Source organism: Anopheles coustani, chromosome 2 (assembly GCF_943734705.1).
Source record: "Anopheles coustani chromosome 2, idAnoCousDA_361_x.2, whole genome shotgun sequence".
Classification (NCBI taxonomy): domain Eukaryota; kingdom Metazoa; phylum Arthropoda; class Insecta; order Diptera; family Culicidae; genus Anopheles; species Anopheles coustani.
Genome location: NC_071289.1, coordinates 93,327,373 through 93,348,057, shown reverse-complemented (window position 1 = coordinate 93,348,057; position 20,685 = coordinate 93,327,373). Strand labels below are relative to the sequence as shown.

The following is a 20,685-nucleotide window of genomic DNA, read 5'->3' as shown; positions in this document are numbered from 1 at the left end:
GATATTTCAATCCTGTGCCCTTCAAACCAACTGCTTTGCGGCTATAACCCAGGACTTGATCGGGTATTACACGAGCGAAATATGAAATTGAACTACATCCTAACCTTTTTTAGTGGGATTAGTTGTAAAAAGAAATTCTGGACTAATTCCAGAATAATCCAGCCCCGTGCAACCACTGTGCAACGCATATTTGATCGAATATTATCACCTAAAGCCTGCTAAATGCTCGAATCGTTCGGAGATGACACCATCCTTCCCGATGTCGCGTTACACAGCGGCTTATTTGTCAAATTGAACGTATTATCTGACATGCCCCATCTCGACGCCACTTTCCGGTGGAAAACATCTTACGAAAAGGTTGGCCAACCATAAAAACGTGCAGGGGGCATCTCGGGTGGAAAAACTTTCCTTTACAAACACTCCTTCCGGAACCTTCCCGGTTCCCGTGGGGCTAATGTTTATTCAACATCGTAATTCACGCTGTAAATGTATATGCAACATCTATCCCGGCACCGTGTCAGATTTGCGTACATCGTTTTCATCCGCGTCGTGCAGTGTGGAGAAGTGCAAGACATCTCCCATCCAGTCCAGCGTGTCGAGGTTAGCCTGATCCTCACGATCCATTGGGGGCAGCCTCTCATGCGCCGGGTCCATGTAAGGAATAAACGGGCGGGTGACTAACACCGGGCACGCTTTAAACCGAACGACACCTTGGGAAGGCTGGAGTTTTCGTCCATCTTTCAGCTAAGTGCACACACAGGCCATCACCATCGAGCACTTCCCGGCTCCGAGGTGTGAATTAATGTCGTCGCATAAGTCATACGCAGAGGAACTTGCACGCTGTAACAAGGGTTGTTTTTCTTTCGTTTCTAACTTCGTCGTCTTTAAGCCATGACGCGATTTTTTTTGTGACAAGGGTACTATCGCACGACGAACATTATTTATGGGATACATGCCCCGGAGGTATAAGGCGGGCGCATGTTTCTTTTGCCGTTTTTTTCTATTAGAGGTGACAATATTTGCAGTATCAACGAATGACATGTATAACTGCGAATGTTAAACTAATGGACACAACTGTTTGAGTATTTGCTATTCGATTGTGAAACTTGCAAATACGTGCTTCAATGTGGTCGGAAATTGTTATCCAATATTTTTCCATTTTAATCCAGAGCACCATCAGCTTTAGAAATCGTTCCATCACATCAGTTTTATTAAAAACCTGGACCACTCAATCGAAGTAACTCGATCGTCAACAACATGTGGCACATCAAGTGAAGCAGCACCAGCTGCGATTTGTTTTTAAAAACCAATCGGGTGTCTCAAACAAACCTTCGTAAAAGGCCCTTTTTTCTCACGCAAGGAAAACTGCGCGAAAGTAAACCAATCTCTAAACTAATCGATTCACTCCCTTGGCTCATCGATTAGATTCCCACCCCCGTTGGTTCCTTTCCTTTCTCACCTTATTGAATCGTTTGCATTCGATCGGTGGTAAAATTTGCGAAGCGGGAGGAGGAAAAACAAGAATGGAAAATTAGTCGAAGTGAGCCAGCAGCACTTCAGGCTACCGACTCCGACGTCCGCCGTTGCCTAGGCAACGGTACATCGGATCTCTTCAAGTCTCCATCATCGTCCAGAGATCCAGAGGTGTCTGTCCGTAATTACAAGCTCACGAGGCAGCACGCAGATTGAATAAGCGAAAGATCGAACCGTCCCGGAGAAACCGTTCCCTCCGGTTTTTCTCCGGTTCATCTCCAAGACTTTACGGGTTGCGGCATGGAAATCGACACACACACACATGAGAGGTCCGAGTCCCGGAAAACTATTGGAGCGCAGACGCAGAGCAGCTCCGTTACGCCGTATTGGCGATGGCCGATCATCGTCATCGGGCGGAATTGGGATCACACCAACAAAAAAAAAGAACGGAATTGGAGTCGAATTGGAAACGGTTTTGTATTGGAATCGATTTTCGGTCCGCCGTCGAAAAGATGGGCGGCCACTCCAAAAACTCGCCAGAACCACACGCAGTGGAACCGTTTCCATCCGATCCGGGCGATCTCCGTCCGTGTCCGATGGGCATTAACCAGACTTTGGCGTTCCCAATCCTTTCCTCCGATATTCCGTGTCCGGGGATTAGTGGAGCAACTCGCAGACTCGCATGTTTCCACCCTCGCCGAAATGGGTTTATTTTTATTTCGACCCATTTCTCTAGCTGGTTCCTTCTGTCATCGTCATGTCGTGGGGTGTGCTACCGCAAAATAAACACATTTAACACGCACGCAAATGGACAGGTTCCATTGTTGCCGGCCCGTTCCATATGTTGGAGTTGGGGTCTTCGACTCTAGAAGCAGCTCTAGGTGGTTGCATTTCTTCGCTGCGGTTTGCTTTGCTCGAGGAAAGTAACGTCCCCCATGTCAGAGACAGGGGCCGGTGGTTGTCTCTGGATGTGTTTATTTAGCTCCGGCTTCCCACCGACCAACAATATAGCATCAAATTTATGGTGGACGGTAGGAATTTATTTTTTGACTACAACCAGGCACATTTTTCGCACGATGTAATCCTCTGGAAATGCACGGACTCGGTTGCAGTGAAAGCAAACTGTCACCCAGGGGAAGATTTAGGAGAGTGCAAAACATATCAAACAACGTTCCTGTGTTATCCGCAGCTAACAAATATTGCTTGCTTTGCTTGAAGAATCAAAAAGGGGAGGAGAGCAAAATTAAGCACTGCGCGGAAAGAACAAGGAAACGCGTCCGGAAAAACTTTATTTTGGGACCAGAAAGCAAAGACGCTCTGCTCGATGACATCAGCTTCTGAATGTGGAGTTTTCTTTCTACTGCAGCTGGAATGGTTGGTTTAAAAAAGTTGTGCTTGGAAACCGGAGCTGCTGAAGTGATCTTTCCTCGTTGGAATGGTGAAGTAAAGTATGCTTGCTGACGTTTCTCCTAAATACCGTTGAAAAAATTGCAAATATCCCAAACCAGGAATATCTGAAATGGGGAGGAAAATTAGAAAGCCCATATTTCTCCCAATGGCGAGCGGAACCGATAAAGCAATCTGCAAAATTTGCACACACACACACCCACCTATCATCATCAACATCTTCATAGCCATAATCGAACGGCCGGCGCTGAAAATCCGGTAACCTAATCGGTATTGCGCAGATTTTACTACCTCAACCATCCATCCAACTCACTGTTTATCGTTCATTTTCCTCCCTCGCTGCTTGTTGGGCTCCGTTTTTCTACCAATTTTCCACACCCAAAAGCCAAGAACGGCTGCGAGAAACATCCGTCCGCCAATAAGTGATCATTCCTTCGCTCGGTTCGGAGGAAAATCGTTCGTGCACCAATACCACACATTTTCACTGGTGAAGGTGGGTGGAATGGGAAAAGGGGAGGGTATAGGGGAAAGGAAAACAAATGCCGGCAGCAGCTGTCGGAAGCGCAGAAGATGGATCGGGGAAGGCAAATCAACATTAAAACAACAAATAATAACCCGACATCTTAGACTGTACAAGGAACTGAACTTGGTACGAGATTTCCTTGCAAAAACCCACAAACCATTGTTTACTCTTCGGGTGCCTTTGGCAAAAGGGAAGAAATGGTCACCTCCAGACGGTTTAGAGAAAGCCGAAATAAAAGACCTAAATCCTAGCGCTAAACCACGACGAGGCGTATTTACAACAGTGTGACCGTAATTTTCCACCCGAAAGCGTGTCTCAGTGCAGATCGGAGAAAATTCCGTACCGCCGCCGCATCTGTTGGCGAAAAGAAAATGTGTATATATATATATATATATTGGCCCACATCTGGCGACAATCCGGTCGGTTTGCTGATGTTCGACACGATCACCAATGGAAATAGTCTCCGTCGAACCAGGAATGTTGGGCATAAATAATTCCGACTTGCTTTGACTTTTCCGTTTCGGTGGTGGTCGATGGAATTTTCTCGGGCAAATTGGAAAAAAAGAGAGCCCGCCGAATACCATCAAATCTCTTCTTGTTTTCAAATGCGCTTGTTACATTGAATACGTTGTCAATACTTTCTTAAATATTTTATCTTAATGAGATCAACTTTCACCTTCTTGTGATGTAGATATACAATTAGTTCTATTTAAAAAAAAAGGTGTTTGTACTACAACCGTTTCATTATGCCACTTAATTTATGTACATTGAAATGTGTGTTTAAGCCGAAGAGTAGCTTTAAGTGATTATGAAAATATATTATCATAACTAATTCGTAGTTTAAGTGCAACAGTATATGAACTAAAGCCTTTCAACTTGCAGCTCTCTTTTCTCTACCGAGTTTCATCTGCAAGTAGAATTTAGTTTAAATTTCAAAGAGTTCGGCAGACTTCAACCACAGACTCTGGGTAGAAACGATGAAACGGTTCCAGCACTTTACGACCTGCATTTTGCCAACGATAAAAAATATCCCTCCATCCCAGAATCATGGATCCGGACGATCTTAGCCGGGTTTATGGTTCATTCAAGGGAGCGCTCATAATCTACGCCCCTACGGCAGCAACCGATCTTCTTCCACGCCATCCTCCTTTTTTACCCGCCGGGGGATTCATTCAAGCCCCGACAATGTGGACCCAATAAAATGGGATAAAATTAAAAATACTCTTGCCATCCCATTCCCATGCCGCGTGCAGCAGGAAATTGCTCCACAAATGTGGTTTTCGGTGGCAAACCCAAGCTAGGCCCCCTTCAACTTGCAGCCGAAGCAGAAGCAACAGCAACAGAACCATCGCCACAACATTGTTTACATTCGCCCTGCTCGGCCCTGTCTGTTTCTCTTCGAAGCGAATCCCAACAACTCCACCACCAGCAAACCGCCCGGATCGGTCCAGAAAGACAGACAACATGGCCATAAATTATGCCCGAAGCGCCCGAACGGAGACGGAGCTCATCTCTGGCGGTGTTTGGCGGAGTCTTTCGCACGGATTGAAGATGCGAAGATGCAAAACTACTCTCTGATCGTTGATCTTCTTGGGTGTTTGGATTGATTTGAAAACCCTTTCATACTTAGCTTTGATTTAATCCACACTTATGAGTTCTTATATTTAACCATCCTCTAGGGACTCATAGAATCTGAAACATGTAAATAAATTCTATAAAATGTCAACAAACCAATAAGGCAAAGAAAAAAACACAGTTAAACATTCAAGCTCTAAAAACCAATGAAACACGATCTCACGTCATCATCAACTCAAATTAAAAACAAGACGATGCAAAACAACGTCGCTGCGGTAGATTTTGTGGTTTCAAAACACAAATTCTTGCCTCACAAATTTTTGCACGGTTCAAGGGCCAAAATCTTGCACCGCAGAAAATGGCCCCAAACCCTCCCCATTTCCCCTGTTCTTTCCTCCTCTTTTTCTATCTCAACTCCAAAACAAGCTCCCCATATCTCGACAACGTTACAATAATAATAATAATAATACCACCAGCATGCGCAAAATAAAACCGGCTTTCGAATCGGAATCCCTTGCTCCGAATCCCCGGGCGCGTGTTGGAGCGAACCCTTCGCTGCTATATGTCATGTCGTTATCCCGGCGTGCATATGTGTGTGCATTTCGTGGTTGAACGGGTGAACGAAAAAAAAGCAAGAAAAAGCATAATTCCACGAAACGGGTTCCTCCTTTTTAAATGCCGCAGGCTTTTAACGCCAGCGAAATGCGATGGGTTTGTTGGTTCGGCCGGCCTCTGTGACTACCGGATCGGATGGTTTCGGTCCGACGTTGGTGTAGTGTGCTAAAGCCACAACCGATTGGAGGATAGCATATTGGCTGCGATTCAACCCTGGCTAAACTTTGTGCGAGCGGTATCGGCCAACATTGGAAGATATTATTCTATTTTTACAGTCTCTAGCAGAAGCAGACTTCTTGACCTTTTTTATACCCTTCAAAAACTCTGCCGATACACATCGAAGATCGTAGATCATTAGCCATCAGCGAAACCCATACCTTTTTACGAGCGAAGTTAAATTCTCATTAATATCTCAATAGCTGCGCAGGCATCCTTTGCTGGCGAAAGCTTTTACAATAAAATTTAAATAGGTTCTCAGAGGTCGTAAAGCTCTAATTACGCCCTTTCATAAAACGATAAATCCCATTAAATCGATCACGAACTAAGCACGTTAGATTTAATAGAGAAAAGCGTTTTTTTTTTAATAACAATTTGAAAGAATACATGCCACTGATGTCTTTCGCTTATCATAAAATCTAACCCCATCGTTATCCCCAACTGGTTACATTAGGTAAGGTAACATTTTATGCCACACGTCCACTGATTTCTTTCGCTTATCATAAAATCTAAACCCCATCGTTATCCCCAACTGGTTACATTAGGTAAGGTAACATTTTATGCCACACGTCCGGTGTCATTAACTGTACACTGTCCTCCGAACCCCTCCAAAACCCCCGACGTTTTTCGTGCATTGCTTGGTTTCACCACGGCTTCTAAGAGTGATCTCAATTTTCACCCTTTCAAATAAATAGCGACCGTCTCTAAGAGCCCCCGGACTCGGAGATACGGTTCGGTCACTTCTAGCGCCGTTCGCTTTCCTCAATGCTGACGAGAAGAAAGAAAGCGCTCGTGGTTTTGGGTGATAAATTTAAAAATTCTTGCTCTCATTTTAATTATGTTATATAATTTATTTTACGATGGTAGTGTGTCTAATTGAGCGCTTTCTCGAAAGTGCTCAGAACCAGAAGCACAGCTCATCGGATGGAAAGCACCATCCAACTTTACGAACAGGGTGCGAATGAGCATGCGATGCGAACGTTATAAGTGATTAATTATTTTCTTGGGTTTTAAATTGAACAAAATCCACATTGGTTGAAAAATGGTCGAACTAGGTTGAGATCGTCATTACGATGAGCAACATAACACCCAGCATAGCTGGACGTGGCGGACATAAAACGCAACTAATGCCAGGTTTGTTCAAATAGCCTTCATCGATCCATCCCCCCTTATCCCCTGCTGTTGCTTCCAAAATCAGACTCCCCAACGACTTCAGGTTCGATACGGTTGGTTTCCATTGCAATTAAAAGCGACGACCTGACCCTCCCTCGCAAACAGAGCATCACGTCATCACCCCTGTGTCGAGCGAATCCAGAGTAGGGTGGCCAAGAAGAATGTTTGCGTTTTGTTTTCAAGCCTTCTTATCGAATCCATCTACCATCGCTGCGAAGATGTGGCGGATGGAAATTAATATGCGACACGGTTCTATTCGGACCGGGCAATAATGAAGTGACATATCAACGCGCGTGTCATCCGGAGTTGGCGCGCAAGGCGACGATTGTTGGTTTACGTCTCCGATTTAATCATTCTCCCCCGCCGAGTTTGCATTTGCACTCGCAACGGCGTCACGTCAGTTTGTGTTCCGAGAAATGGTGTACAGTAACATTTAGCCCCGATTCGAGACGAATCGATACAGTACATCCATATAAATGATATGTTTGTCTCGTTAGTCAGCGCGTATGTCAATATTGGAGGGCTACATAACGTATTATTCCTTGGAAGTATGCTGAATGAAGGAAACGAAACCCCGAAAGGGGGTCTACAAGATGTCACGATGTACAGTTAGACTGCTACTGAAATTTGTTATAAGTGTCACACGGGTCTTTCGTGGAGTTTGAGATTGCCTCAAGATACCGTTGGCACCTTGGGTGATGCAATTAAACCATCCCACGACGGAGGAACCGCTGCACAAAATTCCGAAGGCATGCTAATCAACTCTCCATTTGTCGATGCATATCAACAGCAGCCGCTGCATTTCCATCTCGGCCCGAACGAGTTTCCTCATGTTTGTCATCTGCAGATAGATCGTTCCTCCGCCGTCCCACGACAAGATTGCTAATTAGGGCATTCTGCTTCCGCTGTTCCCCCTGTGGTGCGTGGTTGGAATGATCAATCAACGGCGAAGCGGCGTTTGGAACTTTCGACGAAGACATTTCTCCATTCCCGCACCAACTTTTTTCGATCCCATTCCCGCAAAACCTGTTCCGTTGACCTTGATGTCGAACGTCGCAGTACGCGTTGAATTGGAGCACGATTGGAGGACCACCTCTATATTGTCGATCGTTTATGCATATCGAAATGAAAACAGAGCCAAATTGAGAAAAGCCTTGATTGCGTGGTTTGGAGGCATTACACTTTTCCTACATCATACGCAACGGTGCACACGAGTGCGCAAGGAAGCGCAACCATTGAAGACGCATCCCCTAGGAAGCACCATCCCGAGTTCGATCCCGAGACTTCCCGGCACGTGCAGTAAACATCCGACCAATTATTAGAGACCCATAGGTGTTGCATCCAGCGAGAGGGCATGCATTTATGCGGGACGGCGACGGAGGTGTAGAATGCAGCCCAACTCATAGATCACTAATTGATTGTATGCCTCGTTTGTAGGGAAGAGAAGGTGCAAACGGAGCAAGCCGTGGGCGGCACGCAAGAAACCTAGACAGATCACCCTACTCGGTTCTAATCGGTTTCCTCATCGTTCAATGCACTCAACCGTGTGATGCAGAGAGAGAAAGAGATCTGCTGTAAGACGTAAGTATTACGTACTCTGCAGGTGCATCCCTGGAGTGTCGGGGTGTGCTCGCTGAGTCTATCCGACATGGCGTCGCAGTTGGGGAGCTGCGAAAAACTGGAAACATTCCTCAACCTCGCCCCCCTCAAGCAGGGAGAAGACCGGCAAACGGTATACTGATGATTGATGATGTTATCTGATCCGTTGCCGCATGATCTTCGATCTTGGCTTGGCACATTGCCTCATGCGCGTCGCTGTGCCGAGAGCGCGATTGATTAAACCCATCTCCAACTACTTCGACTCCTCGACCCAATTCTTGCCTCCGATTTGGAATGTGTGCATCGGGTCGACTCCAAACAGGTTTGAAGGCCTGCTCGTTGCGCGCGGTTCATAACTCTCGTGATTGGATCTTGGGCAACGGTGGGACTTCCCGACAGTCTCCAGAACTCTCCGGGTCTTTAAAGAAAAGGTAAGTTAAACTACCCAGGATGCCCCCCCCCCCCCCCCCCCCCCCCGCCGGGGCATTGAACCTACCTTCAGTATTGCCACGACCAGCTGGAGAGGACCACCCTGAAGCACCACCGTGCTGATGGTGGTCGCGATCGTACCACCGGAGGAGCCCGCCGATGTTCCCGATGCCGCTCCGGCATGATCCGGCGTCGGAGTCAGCGGACCGATCGATTGGGCAAAGTCCTCGTTTAGCTGTCGCTGCAGTTCGTCGAGCGAGGAGAACCTGTCGCCGCCCGGTGTCGGTTCCATCTTGGGTGCGCTGATTGAATCGAGTGTTTTCCTTTTCTTTTCGTTTGCTTCGAGAACACGGACGCTGTCGTCACTGTGGTTGATTCTACTTTTACTTTCGTTTTCTCTATTTCCACCTAACCTAACTTTACATTGCCACCCGCAAGCAAAACACCGGCTGTAAAACTTTGCTACCTAAATGGGCTTCTGTTTCTTAATTCTTTCGCTATCCTAGTAATGCTGTTGATTGGAAAAATGGAAAATTATTGCACAAAAATAAAACAAAGCCTACTAAGTCTAGTCGCATAATCCTGACTCAGCTGAAGGACACGCATAAACACACAAACAGCTCCACCAACACGATTGCGCAAGCGCCGGCGCACAAACGCTGTTCACACTTTGTCAGATCGCACCTCACATTCCCCGAAACCCGGGGACGGGAACGGTTTACGTGTGGTGCCACTTTTTCGGACGGTTTGCGCCGAGTTGAAAATTGAGAAAACTAATCTGCCCGCCAAAGACTTCGCTTACATCGACGATCAGCAGACACCCTGCGAAAGCCGACGACGCGCCACCCGCAGCTTCCGACGTCATCAGCTCGCACGCACAGCACTTACATACACACCAACACGTATTCCAATATCACTTCTACTTTTCTTATGAAAAGGCGCGCGCTAGAACCGGTCTCGCGTTGACCGGCACTGAAATTCCGGATCCCGAAAACGCCCCATGTCGGAGGTGATGAGAATGAAAATGAGGATGAATGATCCCAGCGCGTATCATGACGGTGTGTGGTCAAAAAGTATCACAAAAAAAGACACCACGGACGAGAAAACAATCCATGAGAGATACTTCGAATCAATATGGAACCAGTTAAACGCACTTTGATGCACTTCTTCTTGTCATATTCGCCGTAATGACGCATGATGCGCACGTACGTGGAGCCAAAATTCTGATTAATCAACCAAAAAACCGACTCCATTCAATCACACCAAACACTCGATCGCTATTGTCATCCTTTCCACGGTATTCACAGTTATTGGACATCACTTTCACTCCCTGTGGACGGCGCACACGCTACCTGCTGTCGGTGTTGTCGTTGCTAGTTCTACTCCTGCTGGTGAGCTGATCCTTCGTTACACCAAAGACGATCCGCACTGCCCGATTGCATCCGAGAGACTGATTTTGGTCCATTCTCTCCCGATTGGAGTTGCGCGTTTCGTGTGTCGCGCGTCGATCATCGTGCAGAACTGATCGTCGCACGTTGCGCGCCTGGACGACACGCTTACAAGAGGGCGCATGCCGTGCGTGTTGCATAACGTGCAGGCGCAAAGTTTGAAATATTTAATTTAGCAACTGCTGGCAAATAGGAATTGGTTGAAAAACTGTTATTATTGAAATGAATAAAATGTTATAAAACAATTAAAAACATGCACACAAACCACACACAAACACTCCACACGAAAAATCAAAAACACAACACACAAATTCGATTTCTTGCTCATACTTCTTTTATTTCTCAGTTGCTACTGAACAAATCAACACTTGTAACACACTATTTTCTACTCAAATAACAATAAAGGGAATGTTAAAACTAGTATTCTATTTTAACGCTATTAAAAGGCAAGCACACCCAAATTGCACACTCGCTCCATGCATGCCAAACACTTTGCTTCCGTTTGCTGCAATCCTAACGTTCCTAGCGATTCTTTGACAGACGTTCTTTAATTCGAAATAGCTCCCAGCAAACTATTAAAGTTCTCTGTTTGTTGATTTTCTTCCTTTCCCACTCAGAGGCAGCTCTTCACCGTGTGTTTGGTGATAATGTTTTGATAATAGTATGTCAGACCGGAGATATCAGCTGGTCCCTTAACCGGCTGGAAGCGGGTCGACTCGCTCAAACCCCGCTCCGGGCTCGGCGTCAATCCGGCTGAATCCAGTTCGCCATCCAGCTTAACGCTACTTGTACTCACATTTCCGCTATCCTCGCTCGTTGGTGTTACCTGCGCGCTCTGGATTTCCTTGCCGACTAGCTCCGAGGGCACCGAGCCCGAGGACAGATTATTGTTCCGGATGTCGTTCTCGATCTGAGCCAGCTCCTCGGGGGTAAGCGAAAGGGCCAGGTTTTCGCGCCGGTTGATCGAGTTCAGGGCCGAGCTGGACGCGGAGCTGGTCTCGAGTGGACTAGGCTGATGGTCTCGTGCGGTGCTCGAACCGGCCGTCGGCACCGTGTCGTCCGAGTCTGGATGAGAATCGGCCACACTGTCGGCCGTACCGTGCGAGTTGACGGGAGTCAGGAAGCTGTTGTCGGAATCGTCGAACGTAAGGTTCGCGTTCGACGTCATCACCACGCCGGACAGTAGCTTGATCGATGGGAATGCCTCGGGATCGGGATCCTCCGAGGAGTCATTCTCTAGCGAGCTCTGCTGCTCGATCGATTCCACGCCCCACCAGGGTGATGCTCGACACTCCGAGGCGGTATGGTAGGACGAGGACCTCGACTGTGGCGTACAGATACAGTCCGATGCCGTCACGAACGACCCTTCGTCGGTGGACTTGATGCTTGAGCTCCAATCCTACGAAACATTGGAACAAAATTAACACCATTGATCCCCGCAAACACCAAAGAGTCCCGCAACTCACATCACTCTGGTTGCCACTGTCGCTACGTTTTCCGAGGGCTGCCTCCGCCCCGTCCACCGCTTCGGTGCTGGTAAGCTCCTCCACCTCTTCGTCAAAGCCGCCCTGCACATCACTCAGCACACTGTCCAACGATTCCGCCACACGAGCCACCTCCATCAAACGGGTCGAGATCGCTTCACACGCCATAATGTTATCACTTTCGGTAATGATATTCTCCGGACTGGCCATTCTGGTCGGAATAGAAAAACGGACAAGTAACTCGATTAATCGCGCCGGTACGCACTTACGAAGCACAAATCTTCAACTAACTCTGCCGGATCGAGAGTGCGAGCGACTCAAAGCAACTGTTGTTCACAAGCAACTGAACAACAACGTCGTCCAAAACATGCACCGGCAAATTGGACGTCGTCGGATTATATAAAGCAGAACCATGGATAAAACTGCGTGTTGGTGATGGTTAAAAATACCTCAACTGTGGAAACTCCTCCGTTTCGCGTCCGAAAGAATTCTTCTGTTTTAACTTTCTCTTGGGGAAAATCTTGGGGAAAATAAATTGTATGCTTGCTAAATAATTTAAAGCCACTTGAGAAAGTCGACTCTTTCCCAATGTTCCAGCTCATTAACCTCGGGCTTGTGTTCGTCGCGCGTTTTCCCAATGCGGACGGTATGCTTTCCTTCATGTCCTCTCGTTCTCTCTCCCTCTCTCTCTCTTGTCAGCCAAAGCCTTTGGCTTGGCGTTTTATTAATAAATCAGAATGTCTGATGCGCTTCCTACTTACGCGTCAACCCGGTCGTCCAACAGGAACGGTTCCTTCAGTCTTGTCTTGAGCAGTCGACCCAGCCGCACCATGCGTCCCACTTCCACCAGCAGCCGCTCGCGGGTCGCCAGATATTTGCGCAGGCGCACCTTCCGCTTGCCAATCTCCTCGATCTCCCCGATCCGCAGCACGCACTCCTTCAGCTCGTACAGCTTCGTGCAGTGCTCCTCGACGCTCCGGTGAAACACGGCCGATACCCGCAGCCGGGTCAGCTGTTCCTGGGCCACCGCCTGGAAGGACTTCCACGTCCGCTGCAGGTTCTTGGTCATCGCGATGTTCTGCTCCGTTTCGAGCTTGCAGGACTGACGCAGGGCGAGCGATGCGTTCAGCAGCTGGCAACCATAGTTGTACGTGCCTTTGGCCGTCTCCTGGAAGGTTTGGTGGTCGTCCTTCTGCGACTGAATCTCGTACACGCTGCTACCAACGTGCGTGTGCGATCGGAGCATCACCTTGTACAGATCGTCCATCCATTGGATCGCCGTCCGGGCGTCCTGCTCGTACTTGAAGATGTGCGTAATCTGATCGAGCGTCAACTTCTGCAACTCCACGCTCTCAGCGAAGATGCGCGACCGGGACTTGGTTGCGTCCAGTATATCCCGCACGTTCCCAATGTCGTCGCTGTAGTCCACGTCGATGTCTCGCCCTACTGCATCCTTCACCGGCATTAGCAGCACGTCACTCAGCTTCTCCCCTTCCTTTATGATCTCTTTCTCTACCATTTCTAAAATCAAAACAATTATATCTCAGTACATGGGTACTCTAGTACTCTCATCGTTCACCCTTACCTAACATAATTTGGTTTTCTTTCAACTTCTGAAGGTTGCCACTTGCCAGCTCGTAGTCCTCGATCCGCTCCCCCATGATCAGCGACTGGAACACCTCGCTAGTCTTGTCGAAGTACTCCGCCACCAGGCGAAAGAAGCGCACCGAGGTGATCAGCACGTTTCGCCTCCGTTCGAGCCGCTGGGCGAAACTCCGACAGACGAAGTCCATCCACTCGCGCTGTGAGAGTAGATCCTGAAAGGCTGGCGTGTCCTTCTGGCGTGGAAAGTGATCGATCTTGTACAGCAGCTCGGCGTAGAACCCGTACGTCTTCCAGCACTGCAGCTCGAGAATTTCGTGCTCCAGTCGGAGTTTGTCGGCAGTGTTCACATCGTAGCCGACCTTCAGCTGGGCGTTCAGCATCGCCTCGGCCGTGGTGAGAATCCAGCTTGTGACGTGCGATACGCCCTCCTCCAGGGTCGCCAATTCCCGGAGTACCTCGACCGTGCGTTCCAGCTCCGTCCAGGCCTGGTTCACCGATGTCTGCTTACGATCGAGAGCGTTCAGCATGGTTTCGACCTGCGACTTGCCGTCGCTTAGATCCTGCGAAAGGGCCGTCTTGGAGCTATGCAGATCACTCAAGTGAGACAACAGCTTCTTACCTACAAAGATTAGATTAAATACAATATTCAGTAAAGAAGGTGTTTAAGTAATTTTTACGCCTCTCTGGATGCACATTCAATTCAATGAAACTTAAAAGATGAAATATGGTTCGTGTGGTCACACTCAATATTTTCACACGAAGTAAAATAATCCATTAGCCCAAACGGATCTCGTTAATGGTCGGTCTTAATCATAGTTTCACTCCTCGACCATTTATGTACATCAAAACGGTGGAAAGCTTAGGCATAGGCAGAGCTAAACGAGCTCCAAGCAACTTCAACTCCACCCTAAAGCTCTTAGGGTGTTATAACTTAATTTATAATTTTATCATACGCCCCTAAATAAAACGCCAAATGTATCGCAGCATTCAATTAACCTGCCCCGATATGCACCAGTTTAGAGCCACTTCATCTACATAAAACTCGCTGCCCTACTTCAAACCCACCCAAACCCGCTCGCTCCCCGCATGGGGTGCAATTTAATACAACCATTGTCTTAATTGCTGGTAACGCCAAAAGGCAGAGAAAAAAATCTCAATCCCCTCAGAGAACCGCAGGTTTATCTCCACTTCCACTCCAAACCCCCACCGGAAAGTTCGGAAGCCGGAGCATATTAACCACCGGTGCCTACATTAGTACCTTTCTAGTGGAGCACAAGCAGGCAGCTGAGGCTGGACACCGCACGCATAAAGCATATGCTGAGGGATTGGCCGTTGCAACTGCCTCGAACACGAAACTGACCCAGATCTCGCGCGCACACGGGTTGTGTTAAAATAAAATAAATAAAACACACGAGCCCTAGAATGTGTTGAGAGTGTGGTTGGGGCGAGGGAAAGCTTAAACGGTAGCATGGCAAACATAAACGTTAAATGTAAAACTAGGGCTTCGGTTCTAGGCTTCAGTGAACGTTGCGCGCGAAGAGCGGTTAAGGTTTCACAATTCCGCTGTGGTGACTTTCCGGTGAACAAGCGGTAATTAAAATGACGAAAAATTTGCCCCCACATCAACGACGTGGAACGACGTGTTAATGTTTCAACACATCCAATTACCCAATCATGGCTACTTCATCAAACACTAGGCGTTTAGAGACTCTCTAGGCTTCGGACGTGGAAGGAAGTGGCGTTTTGTGTTTTGAGCTGCGACATTTGTTCGCTGTCTTAATCGTGGTTCATTAAGGTTGGTTCTCTGTCTCGGGCGAGCGGAAATGATAGATCAGTGTAGTGGGCTTTCACAGCTGCCCTAACTTCCGGCCGTACCCAGCCATCATCACGGGGAGAAATTAAGCCCTCATTGACGCATAACCGATCATCATCGTGGTTGTTCAATTAACCAAACATGCTGCGTCCAGGAGACTGCAGGTGATGGACCGAGACGATGGCGTAGAGTGGTCTATCCCGTTTTTTGTATGTTGAAACTTAAGTTCACTAGCCTTACAGCCTTCCGGCCCGAGGCATAACCACAGGGCGCGATCGATGGGAGAGCGAAACTTATGAATATGATTTGCCACGATCGCGCAAGATCGCGCAAGAGCCCGCAAAAGACCGGACATCTCGAAGCCCGGGACTCAGACCCTCCAAAAGCCGCTTACTCACGCTCCTCACCCCTGCTCCACCGCTGCAAAACTTACCGCTGTCCATAACGAGGGAGAGAAATTTTTGCACATCGACGTTGAGCTGCTGGCAGGACTGGAGTGCCGCCGCGGACTCGCTCGCCCGAACCGTCCGGTTGTCCAGCAAGATGAGATGCAGGTTTTCTAGGTCACCGAGCGCTTTATCGTAGGATTTTCGGAATTCTTCGATGCGCTACGAACGCCACCCCGGTGTTCGGTGGTCCAGAGGAGGAAGGGCCGATGAGTTGGATGTTGGATGGGTGGGTGTACGGAAGACGACGGTGGGGGGAAGTAAGAGAAACGTGAAAGAAAAGACGAAAAGGGAAAATGAAACACACACACACAATAATAAATCCTAATGACAAGAACTTCTTCAAGTTCCCGGCGACGAAGAAAGCGTATGCAAAGAAACCGTCAACGAGGAGATGATTTTTATGAGTTTCGATTCCGGTTCAGGGGAACGTTCGAGGAAAACCTAATCGGAGATCGGTTTTTAGAGATTGCGACCACTTTCTTAAAGCTTGCCAGTCTCTTCTGTTTCGCTATTGTCCCCTCGTCAGGTGTTTGTAGAAAGTTCGTTCTAAGTAGAACGTCCTAAGCGGACAAGAATGTAATCTCCAGAAGAATCTCACTCGATTAGCATTCCAATTGCTCAATTAACCTAAACATTTAAATGGGGTTTATCATATTAAAGTGTTGAACAAAGGGGAAAGAAAATAAATGTTTGTGTGCATTGTATCGTCATCACCTTAAAAAACTCTAAAGTAGGTTTCGTTTGGGATCAATCTTGACTTACCTCACGGGATTGTATCCAGTGCTCGTGGTTATAGGTGATGATACCTCCCAACTCTTCCGGCAGCTCACTAGTGTCGAAATATTTCACAAGGCGGGATTTGGATATAATGGTTGGCTGTGAGGGAAAACACAAGTACATCAATATATTTTAAATAACATCATTTAACGTAAGAATTCTTTTACTTTTGACAATTAATTCTATAATGTGTCGGAATAATTAACAACCGTTAAAAATCATGCCAAACATTTCATCACACTCAGGCAGATTTATGTTAATTGAACGGAAATTATCTCATAAATCTGCGAAACGTTTCAAAGCATAACAAAAAGCGGGTTCGCGACGTCAGCTCGCGTTGCCAAACGCGCGCTAATTTCCACATTGGTCCGCAATTATTTGCCGCCACCAACACCAACCAACCCGCGATCGGTGAAAATTCGATAATGAAGGTGAGAGAAAAAGTTACACAATTTCTGCATCGAAAGCACAAACCGGCTGGAAACACACTTTCCGTTTCAATTGAATCCGAAACGCGGCTCTTTAAAATCTTGCAGAACATATTGTTCGCACCACTTTCGATTCGGCCCCGGAACCCCTCCCGGACCGGGTACAATTTTCCCCATCGAACGACGTGCATTTGAAACGGACGGTTTTTTTCTTGTCTCCTCTCCTGCCAAGGGTTTTCTTTGGCCGACGTCTTTGGCTGCAAAGCCGCGCAAATTCCAAGGAGAAAATGGAAAGAAGAAAAAAAACACAATGCGTCTCGAGGTAAAGAAAATGGTTACACTCGATTAGCTGCCCTTTGCGATGGAGTGTCATGTGGTCCCTTGCCCACCGTGCCTTGTGGTATGAAAATGGTGGACGAAGAACGAGAGAAAGCGCAGCGGGATTTTAGTAGATATAATGGAACCGTGTATGTATTGAGGGAGGTACTTTTTGTTCAGCGCACCTGGGAAAACACATTTCCGGAGTTTCAATAGCTTTCTCTATCTACCATTTGCCAAAGCTTTTTTGAAGCTTGCAATCGACTGATCACTGCCACCTTGCAGACTTCAAATGTATTTGTCGTATGAAAAGTGTTGGGCTTTAGATCTCGTGTACCAAGTAGCAACAATAATAATTTCTAGGGCAACAATAATACCCGCCGTATACGATCACGAAAGTACTCGTTTGTTTTTGCGTTCAGAGTCACCATTTGATCGACAGCTACCTTCGACAACCTCCAGAAAATCTCATCGTTAACCTGGAAAGTCACCAGAGGTTGTGCGTGTAGCCTCGGGCAGTAAAAAGAGTAACCCTTCATAAGCATACACACGAAATGCACATGCTCACCACGCATGTTACACCTTCATAAAAAGCCACCCTCTGAGGCATTAGCAGCTATATGTAAATGGATCAGCTAGCTGGTCTTTTTTCTTAATGGTTAATGCAATGTAAGTAGAATTTTTCCCTCGACTACCGACAACATCAAGATACCCATTGGCTCATAAAAAAGGAACGAGGCTGTTCGGGAGCGTGGAAGAAAGCAAGAAACGTTCACCCTCCACGGCCCACAGGTACGGGACCTTCTGACCCAACCGTTCCTCCCCCTACCGGAGAGAGGGAAAAAAGGGAAACTGGTAATTGTCTTTTCCGCCAGCAACGTGCGAGCTAATGTGAAGCCCCCGCCATGTCAATTGTAGCCATAATGAAAGCTAATTAGAGTCCCTCCCCCCGACCAGATGCAGCGGAAAATGTTCAATGGAGGTCGTGGGGAATCGAGTCCCCTGTCAACAGAAGCCCCCCACAGGTGCATCTGCAACACAATCGGCTTAATGACGTACGTCTGCTTTATCCGGGGAGCTTATCACACTGCAACCGCGCTATATACTACACGTGCAGATAACGTGCCGATGCGGCCCGAACAATTGGTGCTAAGGCAGGATCCCAGCAAAAACCGGGACCATCGCCATCATTATTTCAATTTCGGTAGCACCCTCAGTGGCAACGTAAGCCGATAAGCTAGCCTAAACTTTCCCGCCGATAAGCGCCTAACAATTAACGTACCACTCCAAAACCAAAGCAGTGTACTAATCTGAGCAATCTGAGGCTCCATTAATTACGTGTCTCACAATCGATAGCGCGTTTTGTTTATAGCTCACTGTTTGTTTATTGCCACCGATAACTACTCCGGTCGAAGGTAAGACACCAATCAATAAGAAACCATCCCGCAACAGAACCGTCTCGAAGAGTGTGTCCAGCGTCTTCTCTTTTTGTGTAAGCGACAACACGACACAACATGTATACTTACAGAAACATGCGATGCCACTGTAATTTCCTGCACTAAAGCCTCAGGTCACGCACCCACGAAAAGTAACTGATAAGAGCGCAACATCGTACAAGCACCGGCCCAATATCAAGCTTTCAATCTGACCAGCAGACCCTAAAAAAAAACCCCCAGGCCCCTCGGTTTGGGTCTAGAGTCACGTATTATGTCATACAAGCAATGCCCTGCGGGGGCACGGACACCCTTGTACGATCAAAACAGCGCATTGACCCACGTACTCTCTGGACACACCCAAAAACATAAACAAGATGGCAACACCTTAGTACCTAGACCTCAGCTTATCAAACTTGCCAACTTCCCCGCACAAAGTTACTACAAATTTGGAGTTCAATGCCACACACTGGCGGTGAAACATCTCGAACAAGAAGTGCCTCAGTGGCGGGGGGGGGGGGGGGGGGGGGGGAGAGTGCATTCGCCATTGACAGGGGCGCAAGCGCGATAAGGTATCGGGAGATTCGCGATCGACCCAAGTTTTGTCGACACCGACAAGACGCCAAAATGGTTCGCTAATGGAAGGTTAAGCGTTCACTGGCGAAACGGCGCAATACAACAAACGACAACCGAAAACCGATCGCCACGCGCAATCAATCTCGTAGTAGGCGGCGGGAAGATAGAGTACGTTTTGGCATGTTCCAGTATCGCCACAGCTCGAGGTGGAACGATCGAAAGATAGGCTGGTTGATTGTAAGATTTTCCAGTTTCTACAGAGTGCGAGTTGGGGGTTGGGGGGAAAAACAGCAAGACACCACGAAGGATGCAACCTCCTGCCCACTTACCTCGCCCTTGCGGTGTTGCCGTGCGCAGTTTTCCACGCGATTCTTATCCCAGAACGCATCCGGCCGGATGACGAGAAAGCTGTTCATCGGTTCGCCTAGGAGCTGCTGGACGTGTCGGATGTACTGGCGAGCCGAACGCCAGGAGCACTTCTGGGCGTCGAGGATGACCGCCAGTCCACTGCTGACCGTATCCGGACTATGGAAGAGAAGGAATGGTTTTATGTGATGGCTATGGGAGAAAAGCACTCACTTGCAGCAGGGCTCTCACCTAAGGCTGGCCAACAGGTACCGCACGGTCGTCTCGAGAAACCCCTTCATCCAGGGCAGGTTGTCGTAGAATGGCACTGGGATGACGACCAGCGGATGGCCGTCCCTATCCCGACCGCCCGGCATGTACGCCGTCTGCGTGGTCAGCGCGTTCAGTACGTCCGCCTCCATCACGAATCTCCGCCGGGATCTTCCACCGTGTCCACGAGGGCGACCGAACTCTTCAGGCTCGTTCTCGGCGACTTTCACCTCAACAACCCGATCTCCAAACGCACCAAACGATCGATGTCCAAACGGCAACACCCCAGCGTATACCAAACGTCAGACGCTAAAGCTAAACACTGTCACTTTCGAGCAGCTCTCCGGTGGATAAGTACGCACCTACAAGCCACGGTATGTTGGCCGACACGAGCGCGCTTGGTGTTTCCCTCGAAACATGATCGGGACGTATGCTTTGAGAGCTGCATTTGCTTTTCTTCTTTCGAACCGTTTTCTTCAACTGCATTTTTCAAACAACACATACCTCGCAGGTCCTCCCACGTCTTCGGGATCGGGTGTCTCTAGGGCTACACATACCACTGGTGGCACTTCAGCTCACAACAAACTCCACACAAAACCAACACCACCATCACCATTCGCTTCGACTGCTCGTAGGTTCCGACACTGGAGTTGAGCAGAGATTTCTTTCGATTTCACTGAACAGACGAAACCAAAAAAAAAACCCTGGTCATAAATATTCCGTTATGTT

General features: G+C 47.9%; 2 protein-coding genes across 2 annotated transcripts in view; both read right to left on the bottom strand.

The window, feature by feature from the left end:
• Nucleotides 1–9,302, bottom strand: part of LOC131265364 (titin) — a 150,083-nt gene extending 140,781 nt beyond the window's left edge. Inside the window, exon 1 of the mRNA XM_058267623.1 lies at nt 9,078–9,302. Coding sequence (XP_058123606.1) covers nt 9,078–9,302 — 225 coding nt within the window. The remainder of the gene's footprint in view (nt 1–9,077) is intronic.
• Nucleotides 9,303–10,868: 1,566 nt separating this feature from the next.
• LOC131266644 (SEC14 domain and spectrin repeat-containing protein 1-B) lies at nt 10,869–20,108 on the bottom strand. The gene is made up of 8 exons (XM_058269243.1): nt 19,939–20,108; nt 19,671–19,866; nt 16,572–16,685; nt 15,794–15,968; nt 13,528–14,166; nt 12,704–13,463; nt 11,925–12,153; nt 10,869–11,857 (listed from the first exon to the last, which is right to left on the bottom strand). Exons 1-8 carry the CDS (start codon nt 20,106–20,108, stop codon nt 11,072–11,074), a joined length of 3,069 nt encoding a protein of 1,022 aa, XP_058125226.1. The 3' UTR covers nt 10,869–11,071.
• Nucleotides 20,109–20,685: the final 577 nt, after the last annotated feature.

Bases quoted from the DNA above. Each gene is read 5' to 3' on its own strand.
- LOC131266644 (XM_058269243.1), bottom strand. From the start codon at position 20,108: ATGGAGGCGGACGTACTGAACGCGCTGACCACGCAGACGGCGTACATG. The intron at 19,867-19,938 runs GTGAGAGCCCTG...TCTCTTCCATAG, and splicing joins TACCTGTTGGCCAGCCTTAG to TCCGGATACGGTCAGCAGTG. The intron at 15,969-16,571 runs GTAAGTCAAGAT...TGGCGTTCGTAG, and splicing joins ACTGGATACAATCCCGTGAG to CGCATCGAAGAATTCCGAAA.